The sequence below is a fragment of the Pituophis catenifer genome, unplaced genomic scaffold, assembly GCF_029215685.1.
Source record: "Pituophis catenifer annectens isolate HBS135680 unplaced genomic scaffold, rPitCat1.0.hap2 SCAF_1, whole genome shotgun sequence".
Lineage (NCBI taxonomy): Eukaryota > Metazoa > Chordata > Lepidosauria > Squamata > Colubridae > Pituophis > Pituophis catenifer.
In genome coordinates, this window is record NW_027256881.1 from 159553774 (window position 1) to 159574233 (window position 20460).

At 37.7% G+C, this 20460-nt stretch overlaps 1 protein-coding gene across 1 annotated transcript in view; it reads left to right on the forward strand.

The window, feature by feature from the left end:
• Positions 1–10443: 10443 nt before the first annotated feature.
• Positions 10444–20460, forward strand: part of LOC139309043 (cytochrome P450 2K1-like) — a 33311-nt gene continuing 23294 nt past the window's right edge. Inside the window, exons 1-5 of the mRNA XM_070933107.1 lie at positions 10444–10494; positions 12296–12458; positions 16682–16831; positions 19832–19992; positions 20261–20434. Of these exons, the coding sequence (XP_070789208.1) occupies positions 10459–10494; positions 12296–12458; positions 16682–16831; positions 19832–19992; positions 20261–20434 (684 nt within the window). The 5' untranslated portion in view covers positions 10444–10458. The remainder of the gene's footprint in view (positions 10495–12295; positions 12459–16681; positions 16832–19831; positions 19993–20260; positions 20435–20460) is intronic.

A 20460-nucleotide genomic window follows, 5' to 3' on the forward strand; every position in this document is an offset into this window, starting at 1 on the left:
TGGCCAGAGCAAAGTATTAATGAAAAGGTTCTCCACATACAGATCATATCACAACTGTTCTGAGACAAAAGCCAGGCCTAATGAACTCCTGTGTGTTTGGCTCTAAGTGAGCTGGGTCAAGTGATGGTTGCCAAGATGGCCATGAACTCCTGAATTGTCCCAGATTTCCTGCCACCAGGAATGAGATTGAAATTCCCAAGAATGCTAGACTTAGATTCTCCATTGCCAACTGGCAATGAAACCTAGCAACTCAACCCAATTATAGCCAAGTTTCAACCAGAAGTTGCACATCCAGCTATTTGGTTGTCTTGGTCATACATGCCAAATCATCCATCTCATCCATCAATAAATCATGAATAACAAAGATCTTAGTTCAAACATATGGTATTTAATAACAGCAGCTATATCCAAGAGCTTCCAAAGAAACAATAACTTGGTTCAGACAATTTTGAGAATGATCTAACAAGTCTAAACCATTACTCCCTTTATGCCCATGAGTGGGCTATGCTCCATTTCCGCCATTCCCCCCACTTCCCATAACAATCTTGATTGATTTCTCCTGCTCTCAGTTCCCTCATGGATTCAATTACATACACAACACCCAAGCCAAGGAAAACAGTCATATATACCTCAGAGAAGTAAATCTTCTCCAAACATACATACCAAATACCAGCAAAAACATTCTGACAGGATGCAAGAAAAGAAAGAGATATAGCAAAAGGAAATAGGAGGTGTGACCAAACCTTTATAGTGACCAAGCTGCCCAACCATGAAGCAACCTTGATGCTGAGTCGAAATGGTTTTAATGATATTCTATTTCATCAAAGAATCTTTGAATCTCAGATGCTATTGCAGATGGTTCTCTATATTTGTGAGAAAGGGTCTTCTTCATTTGTTTTTTTCTCCACAAACCAGTGGTGAAATCCAATTTTTTTTACTACTGGTTCTGTGGGTGTGGCTTGGTGGGCATGGCAGGGGAAGGATACTGCAAAATCTCCATTCCCACCCCACTCAAGGGGAAGGATACTACAAACTCTCCATTCCCACCCCACTCCAGGAGAAGGATACTACAAACTCTCCATTCCCATCCCACTCCTGGGAGAAGGATATTGCAAAATCTCCATTCCCTTTCCACTCTGGGGCCAGCCAGAGGTGGTATTTGCCAGTTCTCCGAACTACTCAAAATTTCCGCTACCGGTTCTCCAGAATCTGTCAGAACCGGCTGGATTTCACCCCTGCCATAAACTAAAATATTTCTTGATGGCCTCAACTTCTGGAGGAAGAAAATGATGAACTGAAGAGAGTTCTGCAAAAAGTGGAATCAATTATCACAGAGGAATGAAAATTCAGAATAGACCAGCTCTTTAATAATTCCTCTCTAGGCAAAGAGAGCATTTGTAATTACTCACAAGTGCAGCAGATAGTTCCACCTTGTGAAGACTCCGCTAGACTGCAGTCTCTGGAGGATTTAGGCATCTGGGAGACAAGAAAATAATCATCTTGCTCAAGCCTGGTTGGCGCCTTTAAAAAGACACGAAGTTCATCTCATTTTTGGAAATTGTTTTTTTATTACTTTTCACCTTTTAAAAAGCTTTGAATCAACAAGTCTGACAGCATCAGATGAGTTTCCTTCCATCATTAGTGAAAGAAATATTTAACTACAAGTTTAAGAAAATGGGGGAGGGGGAATAAATAGAAAAAGGGTGATTAAAAATTGATTTTGAAAGTTGCAAATGGACTAAAGATTCAGATAACTTGAAATAAGATTTTGGAAGTAATTCTAAATAATTTTTCCCAAGGCAAAAATTTTTTGTTTTGATTTTTTAAAAATATAATAAGACTTTAAAAACTGGACACAAGAGGGAACTAGAGAGAACTGAAGATTACAATTTAAAAAAGAAAACGAAAACTCAATTTACAATTACAGAATGAAGCAACTGGTGCACCAGTTGCGCCATTATTTGGACCAGGATGCCCTACGCACAGTTACTCATGCGCTAGTCACCTCCCGTATTGACTACTGCAACACTCTCTACCTAGGGCTGCCCTTGAGGACCATCCGGAGGCTTCAGCTAGTACAGAATGCAGCCGCGCAGGTCGTGATGGGTAGTTCCCGATACGCCCATGTTACACCTCTCCTGCGCGACTTGCATTGGTTGCCGGTTGCCCTCCGGGTGAGATTCAAGATGCTGGTGATGACCTATAAAGCTCTACATGGCTTAGGCCCAGGATATTTGTCGGACCATCTGCAACCAGCAACAGCTCCCCATCGCCCGGTGCTTTCTCACAGGGAGGGCCTACTCAGGGTGCCGTTGGTTAAACAGTGTCGACTGGTGACCTCTAGAGGCAGAGCTTTCTCTGTGGGTGCTCCCACCCTCTGGAACCAACTTCCTCTGGGGCTCCGGATGGCCCCTGACCTCCGCACCTTCCATCGCGACTTAAAGACATGGCTGTTTAGCCTGGACTGGGGGGGGGGGTTAACATGTATTTTAACATGCTTTTATTCGGATATTTTATTGTTGTGAGCCGCCCTGAGTCCTACGGAGATAGGGCGGCATATAAATCAAATAAAATAAATAAAATAAATAAATAAAATATTCTACCTTTGAACATACTGAAATATATGTTTAAGTCCTTGGTGGTCTCTGAGCTTAGTGGCTTGTTTGCACTGATGATATTACTTAGTCAGGTTATCTGAGTTTGGCTGTTTTGATGAGCTTAAAATAGATACGTTTTTATCTCTGATAATCCTTAATGAACTTTTGCCTACCCCAGGATTGAAATGATGCTGATTTACTGATGTGTATAAAGATAAGAGATGAGATATGAGAAGAAGAGATAATTTGTATTTTAAGAAAAGATTACTAAAATTGTTGAAGATGGGAAGTTACCTACTTCTTTATATATTTCTTTTTCTTTTCTACATTCTTACTTTGTTTTCTCTTTCACTTTTTTGTTTCTTTTTTGTTTCTTTTCTGTATTTTCTATCCTTTTTTTCTATTTTCTTTTAGTTTCTATTAGTTCTTACTATTGTAATTATAACATTTAATAAAATTATTATTAAATATATTTGCTCATGAATGTTAGATAAGCAATCAATCAAAAGACCTCTAAAATAAAAGAATGCCTAAGCTTAATTTGAACCCATTTCACCAGAGAACTTGGGAATCCAAGCCTTCCATAAGGGAGAACAAACTCACTTCCCTTGATTGATCCCATCCAGAACAATTTCCAGGGCTTACTGGAAGAAAGGGTAAACTGGCAGCAGGTAGAGCTGATTGGTAAGCCCAGATCATGAAATAGCAAAAGCAGCCATGTTTTCTCAGCATGTAAGATGGAGAAAACAAAAAGAATCAAATTGGAGCCATGAATGGCAATTTTCCATCCACTACTAACACTCTGTGTGTATGTGTGTGTGTGTGTGTGTGTGTGTGTTGTCATAGAATAATAAATATAATATATATATATATTTGTAATAGATTCTGTGGCTGTGCATTTCTGTGCTATGCATTGCATGTATGTTATGATGAAATGCCCCATGAAGGATGGAAAAATTGTGTATTAAGGGAGAGAAACTGGCAAAAACATTGCACAAAGAAACAGTATGAATGGCTATTTATGATGAGGAGTTATATACAGAAAAAGGCATACCTTCTACTGGGATTCCTCCACAAAGGAGGCTGTCAGCCACCCCTATATGCTTTTCTTATATTGCTATGGCCAAATCATCAGCATATCCAAATTTGCATCTCCTTGTTGTTGGCAATGCTCCCCTTATGGAAGCTGATTTTGAGTATTAATGCAATGAAAAGCAAATTTAACCCTGGTTTCACTCACAGGTCTCTTTTGATCTATTATTTGTTGCTCAGGAAAACCCTTTGACGTCACAACAATTATGACTGCTGCTGTTTCCAACATCATAGTTTCTATTCTATTTGGGAATCGCTATGAGCAGGGCCGGATTTAGATGAAAAGAGGCCCTAGGCTATTCCACTTATGAGGCCCTTTCACCAGTGGTGGGATTCAATTTTTTTAAAAACAGGTTCTGTGGGCGTGGCTTAGTTGGGGGTGTGGTTTGGCAATCATGTGACTGAGTGGGCGTGGCTAGCTGGTCACATGACTGTGTAGGCGTGGCTAGCTCGTCATGTGACCGGGTGGGCGTGGCTATGGGCATAGGGACTACTCAGAGGGCTGAAAAAAGTCATTTCTGACTGGGCCTTGCACTTTTGACCGATTCTCACACTTATGACCATCCTCACATTTATGCCCGTGCAGCTTTCTTAACAACCATGTCACTCATTTCACAACTGCTTCTCTTCACCATGGTGACAAAATAGGGCAAAAACGTAAAATGTGAGGACAGTCGTAAGTTCGAGGACTGGTCAAAAGTGCGAGGACCAGTCAAAAATAACTTTTTCAGCCCTCTGAGTAGTCCATATGCACAAAAGGACTACCCAGAGGGCTGAAAAAAGTGATTTCTGACAGGTCCTCGCACTTTTGACCGGTCTTCGCACTTATGACTGGTCATCATTTATGCCCATTGTAGCATTCTTAACAACCGTGTCACTCATTTCACAACTGCTTCTCTTAACCATGGTGACAAGATAGGGCAAAAACGTAAAATGTGAGGACAGTCGTAAGTTCGAGGACTGGTCAAAAGTGTGAGGACCAGTCAGAAATCACTTTTTCAGCCCTCTGAGTAGTCCATATGCATAAAAGGATACAGCAATAGAGAGGGATGAAGGAAGGGAAGGGAAATTAGAGTAGGAGTGAGGGTAAGAGAGGGAGGAAGAGAGGAGGAGAAGGAGAAAGGAAGAGGAAGTAGGGAGGAAAAGAAGAGGGGGAGGAAGAGAAAGTAAGAAGGAAAGAAAAGAGAGAGGTGGTAGGTTTGAGGAGAAAGATTGCTGTACAATAAAAAAGATGAAAGGGAAGAAAGCCAACCCCAAACAAATATAAAGATATTAAGATAAAGAATGAATTGTTAAACTTTAAAGAATAAAAGAGAACAAATATAAATACGTAGCAATAATTATAAACACACATACAAACATACAATGTATTTTCTTTGAACAGAGTATTTGGCCGGTTCACAAATTTAAACAGTGTTTAGTCATTTCAATTAAATTTACAATTTCTATATTTCCTTTTTGCCATATTTATTCCTCATCTATTTTTGTAAAAAACCAATATTACCCTTCATCCTCATCTCTAATCTTAATCAAATTCAATTTTTACCTTCTATTCTATATTATACCCCTTCCCATTGTCATCTATTTTTATATCCATCCTCACATTGGTTAATTATGTAATATTAGTTGTTTAATATAAATTCAACATTTTAATATAAATCAATTAGTTATATAACTACCTTTTTTGTATATTAATCAATATGAACATGAATATTCCAATTATTTCCATGCAATCCAATTTCTTACAAATCCATTAATTATATTTACCAATAATAATAAACCAAATAATTTCCCCCATATATTCCTCCAAACCACAACTTAACCATTTCTGCTTTCAGAAATATACAATTAATAGTATCTCAATTATTACAATTCCCTAGTTAAATAGAGCTTTTTTTTCTTTTGTGTTTTAAAATCTTTCCCTAAATTTCCCATTGTTTGCACCTACCTTTTTTGGTGAGGAAAAAGAAAAGAATTCTGCCTGCCTAATTTTCCAACATTGCAGCAACAGCAAAGCAGTTTCAGTTTCGTGTTTCAGCAGAGCTAAGGGAAAAAAAATCTGCTCCAGGAGTCTTTGCAAGGAAGCAGAAGAGCCCTGAGCAAAACAACTGAGACAAATCAGCTGAGAGCGGAGAGGCCGATAGAATCAAGGGGCTAATTAGCCTATGCTGAAGTTCCGTGGGCCAATAAAATTACAAAAAAACCACCAAACCGTTTGTTAAATTGCTGGTTCGCCCACCCCTCGCCCACCACTATTTATTGGCAATAAATAGTGGTGCAGAGGGGCGGGGCAAGCCAGCAATTTAACAAACGGTTCGGCTGTACCACTGGCTATAGGGCGGCCCTTTGAAGCCCCGCGGCAAGAATTTGAAGTTTTTTTTCCTCTAGCCATCAGCTGGGACTCCGGAGGCAGCAATAGATTGGGAGTGGGCGGGGTAAGCGAACGGCCGGCGATCCAACAGAGCAGAGAGTGAGGGTGAGTGAAGGCATCGAAGCTGCTTTCTCCATCCTGCTCTCTTGCGTCTGGAGCCGGTGGGGAACCACGTGGCAGCCCACGTGGATCCCAGGAAGCGGAACTCAGGCTAGGGAAGGGGTGGGCAATTGTGGCTCTTTTACAACCTGTGGCCTTCAACTCCCAGAATTCCTGAGACAGCCAAGCTGTCTCAGGAATTCTGGAAGTTGAAGTCCACAGGTTGTAAAAGAGCCACAATTGCCTACCCCTGGCTAGGGTAGGCTGGCGCCGCGCGGGTGGGAGGTGGGGCGGGGTGAGGGGCGGGCGAGCCAGCAATTTAACCAACGGTTCGGTGTGCTGCAGGGCCAATAAATTACAAAAAAACATCAAACCGCTTGTTAAATTGCTGGCTCGCTCGCCCCATTTATTGGGAATAAATAGTAGTGTGGAGGGGCGGGGCAAGGGGCGGGGTGAGCCAGCAATTTAACAAAGGGTTTGGCCAAACCCTCTAGAACCCCCAGAATCCCACCACTGGCCCACAGGCTAGATCTAAGCACCCCACGGACTGGATTCGGTCTACAGGCCTTGAGTTTGATATTGCTCTCCTAACCAAATATGCAACCTGTTTGTATATTAGCCTCTGTAGTTGAGGGCTGGAATTGGCTGATGTAACTCCAACTTTTACAAATAACCAATGGAAAAATCCAAGAAATTAGGGGCCTATCAGCTTAACGTATGTTCCAGGGACGATAGTGGGAACTTCTAATAAAGATTAAATTATCAATAGGATAGGATAGGATAGGATAGGATAGGATAGGATAGGATAGGATAGGATAGGATAGGACAGGACAGGACAGGACAGGACAGGACAGGACAGGACAGGACAGGACAGGACAGGACAGGACAGGACAGAACAGAATTCTTTATTGGCCAAGTGTGATTAGATACACAAGGAATTTGTCTTTGGTGCATACGCTCTCGGTGTACATAAAAGAAAAGATACATTCGTTAAGAATCATAAGGTACAACACTTAATGATAGTCATAGGGAAACAGTCAATATAAATCTTAAGGATACCAGCAACAAGGTTACAGTCATACAGTCATAAGTGGGAGGAGATGGGTGATAGGAACGGTGAGAAGTTTAATAGTAATGTAGCCTAATGTGAATAGTTTGACATTGTTGATGGAATTATTTGTTTAGCAGAGTGATGGCGTTCAGAAAAAAACTGTTCTTGTGTCTAGTTGTCTTGGTGTGCAGTGCTCTATAGCCTCGTTTTAGGAACTGAAACAATTTATGTCCAGGATGCGAAGGGTCTGTAAGTATTTTCACAGCCTTCTTTTTCACTCGTGCAGTATACAGGTCCTCAATGGAAGGCAGGTTGGTAGTAATTGTTTTTTCTGCAATTCTAATTATCCTCTGAAGTCTGTGTCTGTCTTGTTGGGTTGCAGAACCAAACCAGACAGATATAGAGTTGCAGATGACAGACTTATAGAACTGTATCCGCAGCTCCTTGGACAATTTAAGCTTCCTGAGTTGGTGGAGAAAGAACATTCTCTGTTGTGCTTCTCTGATGATGTTTTTGATATTAGGTGTCCATTTTAGGTCTTGAAATATGATAGAACCTAGAAATTTGAAGGTCTCTACTGTTGATACTGTGTTGTCTAATATTGTAAGAGGTGGTAGTTTGGGCGGGTTTCTCCTAAAGTCTACCACCATTTCTACGGTTTTGAGTGTGTTCAGTTCCAGATTGTTCCAGTCATACCACAAGGCTAGTTGTTCAACCTTCCGTTTGTATGTGGATTCATCATTGTCTCGAATGAGACCAATCAATGTTGTAATAAAAAATAAAAAAACAATTAGAGAGCATTTCACCAAGGCAGCCATCTGTGGCACCATCTTGGAAACCAGACATTTGAAGTCACAGGCCTTTCTCAAGGATAAGGCCCTATTGAATGAGGCTTCACTAGACAAAGATCCTGTCTAACTACTAGAGATTTCTGAGAATATTAATAAACATATAATACTAATAAAATATTATATTATATTATATTTTTATATAATAATATAATATTATAATATAATATAATATAATATAATATAATATAATATAATATAATATAATATAATATAATATAATATAATATAATATAATATAATATAATATAATATAATATAACATATAATATTATTTTCATATTATAATATTAATAAAACATATAATAAACATGGGAGATACCATTCAAAGTGATTGAGTGTAAAGTGGTACATATTGGTGCCAAAATCTGATTACTCATACAATCCAATGGGATCAGAGTCATCAGTGGCCGATGATGAAAGAAACCTTGGAGCAATGATAGGTCATGAGGATCAATGGCTACTAGTCTTGATGGGAATCCGACTGCCTCAAAAGACAACTCCCTAAGAGACTAAAGGGCTTCCTGGTGCAGTTGGTTCCCCATTGTGAAAACAGACTGTTGGACTAGATGGCTCAGGATTGAAATCTATCAGAGTATTGTTTATGTCCTTATTTAATGGACTTTACAATATATTGATAAACAATTTTGCAAATATAAATAATTTGATAGGAACAAGGTATACATGATATCAAAGTTCTAAATGTCTTCTGTTAATTTATAGGATTAATAATCACACTGGTTCAAAAATATTGGGATAGTTAGAATAGTAGCTGAATGTATCATCACCTTGATACCTCAGTTCTTCCTGCATCACATCTATTAGGCTTCACATTTGAGCTCAGCATGAAAGGATGGTTTTCTAAATAATTCAACTCCCAGTTCATTATCTCAATCTGAGTTGATAGAACACTCACTAACATCACCTGGCTACATTCAAATTTTCATTGCAGATAAAAATGAAGCTTCACACAAAAAAATTGCTATTCGGTGAAATCAGAAAGTATTGCAAACTTTATATCTGTGGAGGGAAGCCAAAGTCGCAAAAGTGCTCCCCTTTCCATTTGTTTTTATCAGTAAGATGGCTAGAATATATTTTTGATATATAGACTATTACCTCCAATCAACCAACCAACCAATCAATCAATCAGATTAGCTTTAAAATGAAAATAATGCCTCTTTTATTCTATCCCACAGCACTAGAAAAAACCTAGAAATCCAAGTGATCCCTAAGGGGGAGCAAAACCAACCCACATATTTGACCTCATCTAGAATATTTTCTGAAGCTTACTGAAGATATATAGTAAATAAGGTGGACGCAAGGAGCTATGTTGTTTCTATACACATGCTTGAAGAATTTAATTCTCTAAAACAGTGGTGGGTTGCCCCCGGTTCAGACCGGTTCTATAGAACCAGTAGTAAAACCGGCAGGAGGCTCCTCCCACTGACCCTGACATCATCAGAAGCGATCTGCGCATGCACGATCCCATTGCTAACCGGTAGTAAAGGTAAGTAGAACCCACCCCTGCTCTAAAAGGGCTATTTATGATAATCCACAATGCATCACCACTATTTAGTGGCCAATTTCTATCATAAGCCATTCATTCATATACTGGGATTTTGCTTCATAGGAGAACATCTAAGAAAATCCCACTATATCAGAGTGATCCAAGCAAAGAGAAATTACACCTCAGAAAACAATGTGGTGACAGAAATAACAGATCAAGCAGAAAATGGAAAAAAGGCCCCATTTCCTTCTCAGTTGATTGGGCAGAAATGGGAAATTATCTAGAATTGTGTGAAAATATCAGCTGAATAATTACTCAAGGAGATATGTCCTGTTGCTCTTTGGATCCAGAACATTAATGGACTAAATTATTCCATTTTCTGGATTCCTTATCTGTAATCTTGTTAACAAACAAGAGGATTTCATAATCCAAAAGGTGTTTCAAGTATTGGATTGCTGGGCAGTTCAAAGAAGTTTGAATCTGTTTTGCAATGCCTTCATTTAAGGATAAGCACCACCCACACCATAAGAGAGCGAATGGTAAACAATCAATTATAAATCAAATTCCTAAGGAGGAGATAGAAAACCAAGGCAAGGTTGGAAGTGATTTAGCATAAGGGGCAGTCTGATGATTCAGTAGAAACACTAGCTGAGTTTCTGCTTAGTGCAATAGTTTGAATGTTTATATTATTTCAGTTTGCAGATTTCATTATAATTGTTACTGAAAACTGCTTCTGAAAGGAAATGGCTTGGATTGGACTTGTTTTATTATTATTATTACTATTCATTCTTACAGTTTTATTCCTTTTCAAAATGAGTAGTTCCCAGAATAACAGCTCCCAAAAGTTGCCACCTGGACCCAGGACAATACCCATTTTGGGAAATCTGCACATAATGGATTTCAAGAGGCCTTTTAAGACAATGATAAAGGTAAACCTGATGATTAACAACTATGAATGTTCTTTGCCAAAGTGTACTGATGTTGATATAAAAGTTTAGCAATTTATCAGGTTATCCAGTTAACTGGAAGAGATTGATATGCTCCCTGTTGGTTTTATGGAGTCTATGGAAATGTATAAAAATGACATTAACTTGGTGTTTGCATTTGTTTATATATGCTGCAAGGATTATACAAACAAAAATATTTGTTTATACGATTTTTTTAATTGTTTATCTGAAACTTGAAAGGGTGATTGAAATTGCCTATGACTATGTAGAGGAAGGAAAATGTAAAAATCTTACATTGGTATCTGTATTAATATAATAATCTGTAGGTTAACATATTTTAATAAGATATATTCTTAGTGAAATGCCCATTGTTCAAAAATTTTGGCTGTTATTTCCTGTTCCAGAGAACTTTTCCAAATCAGCTGAGTGAAAAACATACTTTTGAATCTTATTCACAGGTTTTTAATTCCAGCTTAAATATGACAAGGTTCAAAGAATTAAAGGTTTGGAAATATCTTCCCTCCCCCCACCAAGAATTTGCAGCCTGCTTTAAAATTTTGAAGATTTTACAAAGGTGTATCAAATATGTGGAAAAAAAATAATAACTGTCAGTATTTTTAAAATAATTACATGGGTTTTTGCACTAGATTTCTTTAAATTCTGATATATTATATTTAAAATAAATTCAAAGTGTTGCAGTTATATAGAAGGAGATGAGATTGTTGCTCTTATGCATATTAATCTATCACATGTCAGATAGATTACATGGTAAAATGAGAGAATATGTGATAAATGGTGTCATTACAGACTGCATTAAAAAAAATCCTTCGTCCATTGATAATATCAGTTCATTGCTGAACATGTGAGGTAGTTTAAAGTTCCCATTTCTACAGCATAAATGGAGACATTTGTAAACAGGATTATTGGGAAGGAATGAGTGGTAGACATAATGTTTCAAGACAGAAGCAAATATATTGATAAAGTACTCCACGTCATTTTTAAGCGAATCCCTGTTTTTGTTGTAAGTAGCTAATTCTTCCAAGCCATTTGGATTGGAAGACCGCTATCAGCTCTGTCTTGTCCTTTAGAATTAAACAGATATGCTAGCAACCTTCAGTAACAATGAAAGACAGTAGAGAGGGTTCTGCAGCAGCTGAGGAAAATAACATACCACATCAAGTCCAACATAAATGAATAATAACGTAATGAATATGTGGTACTTGAAGAACAACTCTGTAGCTTGGAAGTCAGACTTTCCCTGCTTTAGGAGGCGATGGTATCAGTCTCTTCCTATCACTTTAGGAAAGATTACAAAGCACCAGAAGTTTCCTGATTTAGACAAGGATGGATCTGGGAATAACTGCTGGCATTTTATTTTATAGGCATTTCTTAAAACTGTTTCATTTTCTTGAGGTGTTAGCGCTTATGCACAGCTGAGCAGTCAATGTGCCATGTTGTGTGCAGTGGATCAAGAATGGTGTTGCATGGAGGGATAGAAATTAATATATCAGAAATTGTTATTATTGAAAATGTTCCTCCTGCATAGCTAACTTCTTTAAAATTTCCAAAACGTGACCAAATTCTGTCATGAGTATCCAATGGACAATACTATTTGTATGCTTGTTTTTTTAAAAAAAAAACAGTATAATAACTTAAAACACAAAAGAAAGGAAGAAATACTTCAATCTCGGATTTGTGAGACATGACTTGTAACAGAATTTTCCTTATGTGAGACTAATTGTGGATCAGAACTGCCTCTCATTTTTCATCTGCTGAATTCCAGTTGTCAAAAGAATATGGTTCCGTTTTCCGTCTTCAAATGGGATGCCAGGAAATGGTGGTGCTGACTGGCTATGAGACGGTCAAAGAGGCTTTGGTGAACCAGGCAGAGGCATTTGCAGAGAGAGCTATTGTCCCCATTTTTGAGGACTATACAAAGGGTTTTGGTAAGTTGTTTATAACCACTCCAATGATGCCCTTGATGTGATGTCCCGCTGCCTGGAGGCCGTGCGGGTCTGGATGGGGAGAAATAGGCTCAAGCTCAACCATTCCAAGACTGAGTGGCTGTGACTCCCAGCATCCTGGTATAGTCAGCTGGTGCCATCGCTGAATATTGCTGAATATTGTATATTTATATTTTAATTCTGGCTGTACACCGCCCCAAGTCCTTCGGGAGAAGGGCGGTATATATATAATATTATTATTATTATTATTATTATTATTATTATTATTATTATTATTATTATTATTATTATTATTCTAGATTGCAGGTGATGCTCCTTGCAAAACTCTAGTCAATATTATGTACAACTCACTCAGAAATACGATGAAAATATGATGGTAATAAATGGTAGTAAACAGTATTAAAAAAGAACATTTTTCAACCAATGCATGCGCTTACACCCAAACTTCTTGCACCAAACTAAGAGTAATGCTGGTGTTGCTGCCCAAGAGAACTTTATCTAAAGGAGATTTATTTTATTTTATTTTATTATTTTATTTTATTTTATTTTATTTTATTTTATTTTATTTTATTTTATTTTATTTTATTATTTTATTATTTTATTTTATTTTATTTTATTTTATTTTATTTTATTTTATTTTATTTTATTTTATTTTATTTTATTTTATTTTATTTTATTTTATTTTATTTTATTTTTATACCGCCCTTCTCCTACTGGACTCAGGGCGGTGAACAGCCAAAAATAAAAACATTCACATACAAAATTTAAGATTATTTTTAAAAGAATTAAAAAAGTTTTGGCCTGATATAAACTTTAAAACACCCCAACTAAAATCAATTTATAAATTAAAAATATCTAAAAATATCTAAAGGAGGAGGGTGGTCAAGCTAGCCCAGCTTGATGAAATAAAAATGTTTTAAGGGCACGGCGAAAAGCACAGAGATCTGGGATCCTATGTATCTCCGGGGCAGGTTGTTCCAAAGGACAGGTGCTGCCACAGAGAAGGCCCTCCCCCTGGGGGTTGCCAGCCGACATTGCCTGGCCAACGGCACCTTGAGGAGTCCCTCTCTGTGGGAGCGTACTGGCCATGGGAGGCTATCTGTGGCAGAAGGCGGTCCCGTAAGTACCCAGGCCCTAAGCCATGGAGCTCTTTAAAGGTGGTAACCAACACCTTGAAGCGCACCCAGAAGACCACCGGGAGCCAATGCAGATGGCAGCAACCAGTATCTTTGCAGCTCTTCTTTCTCTCCCCCCTCCCTCTGTCACTCCCTGTGTGTCTCATGGTTTGTTTAGCAACCATGCCACATAGCAACCTTTTCCCCAGAACTATTTACAGTTGATAAACAAGGATTACATATAGAATGTTTAAGGTGACCAGACGTCCCGCTTTTGGCGGGACAGTCCCGCTTTTGAGCAATTTGTCCCGCGTCCCGCGGCGTTTTAAAAAAGTCCCGATTTTTCATTCTGCCTCCTGGTTCCCGGCTGCCTCCTGAATCCCCGCTGATGGCTAGAGGGAAAAAACCTGTTTAAACTCTTGCCCCGGGGCTTCAAAGGGCCGCCCTACGTTAATTAGCTCGGCTTCCCCCTCTCAGCTGATTTGCACAGGGCTCTGTTCTTGCTAAATTGCTCAGTTTTTTTTTCCTCTTTGTGCAAACCAAGCTCAAAACGAAAGTGAAAGTAAAACAGGCTGTTGGCTTTGCGGTTTGCTTGCAACGTTGGAAAATTAGGCAGCAGATTTATTTTCCTTTTCCTCACCAAAAAAGGTAAGTGCAAACAATGGAAAATTATTTAGGGCAAAAGAGGAGAGTTCAAGATTTTAAAACACAAAAGAAAAAAAAGCTCTTTTTAACTAGGGAATTGTAATAATTGAGATATTATTAATTGTATACTGTGTTGAAAGCAGATATGGTTAAGTTGTGGTTGGAGGAATATATGGGGGAAATTATTTGGTTTATTATTATTGGTAAGTATAATTAATTGATTTGTAAGAAATTGGATTGCATGGAAATAATTGGAATATTCATGTTCATATTGATTAATATACAAAAAAGATAGTTATATAACTAATTGATTTATATTAAAATGTTGAATTTGTATTAAACAACTGTATTACATAATTACATAATTAACCAATGTGAGGATGGATATAAAAATAGATGACAATGGGAAGGGGTATAAAATAGAATAGAAGGGAAAAATTGAATTTGATTAAGATTAGAGATGAGGATGAAGGGTAATATTGTTTTTTTAAAAAAATAGATGAGGAATAAATATGGCAAAAAGTAAATATAGAAATTGTAAATTTAATTGAAATGACTAAACACTGTTTAAATTTGTGAACCAGCCAAATATTCTGTTCAAAGAAAATACATTGTATGTATGTGTGTTTCTAATTATTGCTATTTATTCATATTTGTTCTCTTTTATTCTTTAAAGTTTAACAATTCATTCTTTATCTTAATATCTTTATATTTGTTTGGGGTTGGCTTTCTTCCCTTTCATCTTTTTTATTGTACAGCAATCTTTCTCCTCAAACCTACCACCTCTCTTTTCTTTCCTTCTTACTTTCTCTTCCCCCCCTCTTCTTCTCCTCCCTACTTCCTCTTCCTTTCTCCTTCTCCTCCTCTCTTCCTCCCTCTCTTAACCGTCACTCCTACTCTAATTTTCCTTCCCTTCCTTCATCCCTCTCAATTACTGTATCCTTTTATGCATATGGACTACTCAGAGGGCTGAAAAAGTTATTTTTGACTGGTCCTCGCACTTTTGACCAGTCCTCGAACTTACGACTGTCCTCACATTTTACGTTTCTTGCCCTATCTTATCACCATGGTGAAAAGAAGCAGTTGTGAAATGAGTGACATGGTTGTTAAGAATGCTGCACGGGCATAAATGTGAGGATGGTCATAAGTGTGAGGACCAGTCAAAAGTGCGAGGACCTGTCAGAAATGACTTTTTTCAGCCCTCTGGTTAGTCCTTTTGTGCATATGGACTACTCAGAGGGCTGAAAAAGTTATTTTTGACTGGTCCTCGCATTTTTGACCAGTCCTCGAACTTACGACTGTCCTCACATTTTACGTTTTTGCCCTATCTTGTCACCATGGTGAAGAGAAGCAGTTGTGAAATGAGTGACATGGTTGTTAAGAATGCTGCACGGGCATAAATGTGAGGATGGTCATAAGTGTGAGGACCAGTCAAAAGTGTGAGGACCTGTCAGAAATGACTTTCCAGCCCTCTGAGTAGTCCCTATACACATAGCCATGGCCACCCGGTCACATGACCAGCTAGCCACGCCCACCCAGTCACATGGCCTCCAAGCCACGCCCACACAATAAGCCACGCCCACAATGGTGTCCCTCTTACCAATGTTAAAATCTGTTCACCTTACCCTATACACATAGCCATGGCCACCCGGTCACATGACCAGCTAGCCACGCCCACAAAATAAGCCACGCCCACAATGTCCCTCTTTACCAATGTTAAAATCTGGTCACCTTAAGAATGTTTCCTCTGAAGTTTTCATAGAAGAGAATTTGGACAGCTTCTGGAAAGCACAACAGATTGATTTGACTTAATCCCTCAGTGCCAACAGACAGAGGCATCCAGAGAACAAAAGATATAGCAATTTTTTATTTATTAAATTTAATGCCCACCCATCTTACTACAGGATAACTCTGTAAGGAATAATTGTACTAACAGTAAGAATCCAATCCTTGAACATGTTTGTTTTACTTGTTTGCAAATTTGGGGTGCAGGAAACCCCAGTATCATGCATGCATTGTTCTTCATTTGCCCCAAATTATGCTACCTGAGAATTTGCACAGCCAAGTCAGTAGTAAATGTTGAAATGAGCTGGTCCACTGTCTAAGGAAGGAAGGGTGGGGTGTTCTCCCAGAGTTCAGTTTGGATTATCTCCTATTATTTCTCCTTGCAAGAGACACCAGGGGTATTTTTACATGCTGAACTGTAATCCTTACTTATCATAGGCAGCTTAAACTTTAAACTTCACACTTAAGTAACCACCTGATGAGATCATGAACACTGCATTTGCTATGCTAATAAATAGTAATAGTAAATAAATGCTTTCCATGCCCTTCAATTTTTATACTCTTCAGACAAATGCATTATAATGATGGAATTTTCCTGGTTCAAACTTATCTTCGATTTGAACTCTTATTTCTAATTTGACCTCTTATTTACCTCTCCAGGTATTATTTTTGCTCATGGTGAGAATTGGAGAAAGATGCGGCAGTTTTCAATATCTGCATTACAGGATTATGGAATGGGCAAGAGGATTGTTGAAGACAAAATCAGTGAAGAGTGCAGTGTCTTGATAAAAACATATGAGACATATGAAGGTGAGTTGGTATCCTGTCCTACAGAGTTACCAGTTATCTTTCAAGACAATCTATGTATAGAAGATCTAGAGGAACCTTTTCAGAAAAATATGCCAATAACTGTTATTTATGAGGAACTGTTATACTAAATTAGCTATTGAAGTTTACAGAAGGATAAATTGTTTCCAATATGAGCACTGCTGTTGTGTATGAAAAGGTGTTAGGAATTGGACTTACTTGTTCCTCCAGGCTTTGAATCAGTGATACTCATGTTATCCAATTAAGTAGAATAAGTTAAAAACCTAAGCACTAATCCAACACCATTCACCACAATTCTTGGCTCTACAAGTGATCCACTTTCCTGTGCCCTCTCATTCATTCCCACCCAGGCATTCTTGTCCTTTAACACTCTCCCTATCACCACAAGATCACATTGAGATTATTGCACAATTTCCTCTTAAATTCATGGCTCAGAATTCTATTATCTTCATTCCGTGGAACATAATATGCAACTATCACCAATATATAAACTCCTATTTTGATCCCACATGTCAGGCATACTAAATTTTGAAAGAATGAGGCATGAATATTGCTAATAAAAATTATCAACATCTTTCTCTGTATTTAATGAAATTATTATGGTAGCTTCCACCTTAATATTAATACTGCATTAAGAAAGAGTGACAAAATAGTGTCTGCAAAATCTTCTGAGAAATATTATTATTTATTATTATTTATTTATTTGTCAAGCATATATAAGATAACAGGTAAAAGTATAAACATAATTTGAATACAAGAAAAGAGTAAGAGTAAAAAAAATATTAGGACAGGTACAGTAGGCACGCTGGTGCACTTATGCACGCCCCTTACAGGCCTCTTAGGAATGGGGTGAGGTCAACAGTAGACAGTTTAAGGTTAAAGTTTTGGGGGTTTGGGGAAGAAACTACAGAGTCAGGTAGTGCACTCCAGGCATTGACCACTCTGTTATTGAAGTCATATTTTCTGCAATCGAGTTTGAAGTGGTTTACTTTGAGTTTGTATCTATTATTTGCTCATGTATTGTTGTGCTTGAAGCTGAAGTAGTCATTGACAGGTAAGACATTGTGGTAGATAATTTTATGTACTTAGGTCAGACTGAAGTCTGCGTAATTCTAAGTTGTATAAGCCCCAAATCTGAAGTCTGGTGGCATAAGGTATTTTATTGCGGGTAGAGGAATGGAGGACTCTTCTCGTAAAATATCAATTATATTTATGTCCAATATGCAATGCGGGTTCCAGACAGATGAGCCGTATTTGAGATTTGGTCTAGCAAATGTTTTTTATGCTCTAGTTAGTAATAAATATTACCAGAGAAGAAGTTACACAAGATTAGGTTAACAACTCTTAATGCCTTTTTGGCAATGTTGTTACAATGGGCTTTGGCACTTAGATCTTTAGAAATGAGTACTCCAAGGTCCTTGACAGAGTGAGGATCATCTATAAGGTCATGTGCATCTAATTTGTATTTTATGTTTTGATTTTTTTTTTTTTTGCCAATGTGCAAGACAGAGCATTTGTTGGTTGAGATTTGAAGTTGCCACTTGTTAGACCAATCTGACACATAGTCAAGGTGTTTTTGAAGGGTAGTTGCATTGTCGGTGGTGTTGAATAGTTTAACATCATCAGTGAGGAGAACACAGTTGCTTTTAATATGATCACAAAGGTCAATTATGTAAAGTATGAAGAGTGTTGGACCTAAAACAGTGCCTTGGGGAACACCACTATTAACAGGTACAGGATTTGATAGAGCACTTCCTGTTTTGACCACTTGTTGTCTATTTGACAGGAAGGCAGCTATCCATGTATGTAGGAGTCCAGAAATGCCATAGGATTTTAGTTTTAGAAATAATTTGTCATGTACCACTGAATCAAAACCTTTACAGACGTCTGTGTAAACTGTGTCTATTGCTTTGCTCTGATCGAGATGTGTAGTCCAAATGTTTTTGCAATGTAGTAATTGTAGATTACAGGATAATTTTTTTCTGAAACCAAATTGTTTGTTAGAAAGTAGGTTGTTTGTCTCTAGGGGTAGGGTAATAGATTGGTTAATGATTGATTCCATGACTTTGCAGGTGACGCAACATAAGGAGATTGGTCTGTAATTTTCAACTAGGCTAGGGTCTCCCTTTTTGAAGATAGGGATGACCTTGGCTTGTGACCATTAGTAGGGCAAGGTGCTGGTACTGAAATATTTTTCAAAAGTTATGCTTAGAAGTTCTGCAATTGCAGTGGAAAGCTTTTTTAAGAAGTATGCACATAGTCCATCAGGTCCAATAGATAAAGATGGTTTTAGATTGCGCAGTGCCTTTTCAACATTGTCTTCTGTAAAATCAATATGAATTAAATCACCATAATCCTTGTAATTGTCTGTAGTACGACTGGGAAATATTGGGTATGTGTTGTTGCTGTTTACAAAGACTGAGCCAAAGAACATGTTAAAGAGATTGGCTTTAACGGTTTCATCAATACAATCTTCATCATTTGGTCCTTTTAGGGGTGGGATGGATCTAGAGTCTTTAAGTTTGTTGTTTACAAAATTATAGAAGGTGCTTGTGGATTTTATGTGAAGAAGGTTTTCCTCTTGCTTGATGTGATTAAAGCTTTGTTAAAAGCTTTGATGTTACTCATTTTATTTTTCATGCTGCCAGCAACGTGGTCTATCTTTAGCTGTTCTTCCATTTCCACACTGAACACAAGGACTAGAATGCTGCTGCTCGATTTTAACTGTCATCAGAAATGTAATTGCTTCTCACTCCAAATGATGCATGTCTCTAGGACTACATTAATGTGTAATTACTTCTGGTTTTAAAAGGATGGGTTAAATTTTAGCTCATATATCTATGTTCTCTTGCTAACTTCTATGCAGAGTACAAACTAGCTTCTATGATAAATGCTATATATAAGTAATCTAAAGGTGACAAAGAGCAGGTTTAATTCTGGGATTCTTTCACAATTCTGTTTTAATTTATTGCTCATGACCAGGAAAGCCATTTGACCCAGCAACAATTCTGAAAGCTGCAGCCGCCAATATCATAGTTTCTTTTTTACTTGGCAAGAGATTTGAATATGACGATGCTACACTTCTAAGACTACTCAAGTTAATTGAAGAAAATTTACACCTTGTAGGAACCCCTTCTGTGTTGGTAATGTAATCTTTCATATGAAGAAAAATGTCATCCCTAGGGTTTATTAAGGTTTAATTTGTGAGATTTGGATCTTAATTAATTAATAAACTTGATTTATCATATCTTTAGCACCCACGTATTTCATATTTGATGATAATGATGCTGATTTTGGAGACTATGGAACAAACCTATTTGGATAAAAATGCTTTGATATGTCTATCAGAAAATATATTCATAGTATTCAGCTCTGTTAATTTGCTACTTCTCTTATTCTATCCTGTTTCAGGTGTATAATGTGTTTCCCAAGTTGGGATTCCTTTTGGATGCTCGTAAAAAAATAATGAATAACCGAAAAGAGTTCCATGAATTCATACAGGCCACTTTCCTTGAAAATCTCAAAGAGTTTGATGAAAATAATCAGAGGACTTTTATTGATGCATTTCTTGTTCGGCAGAAAAAGGTAATAAAGCATTTTAAGTATGCAAG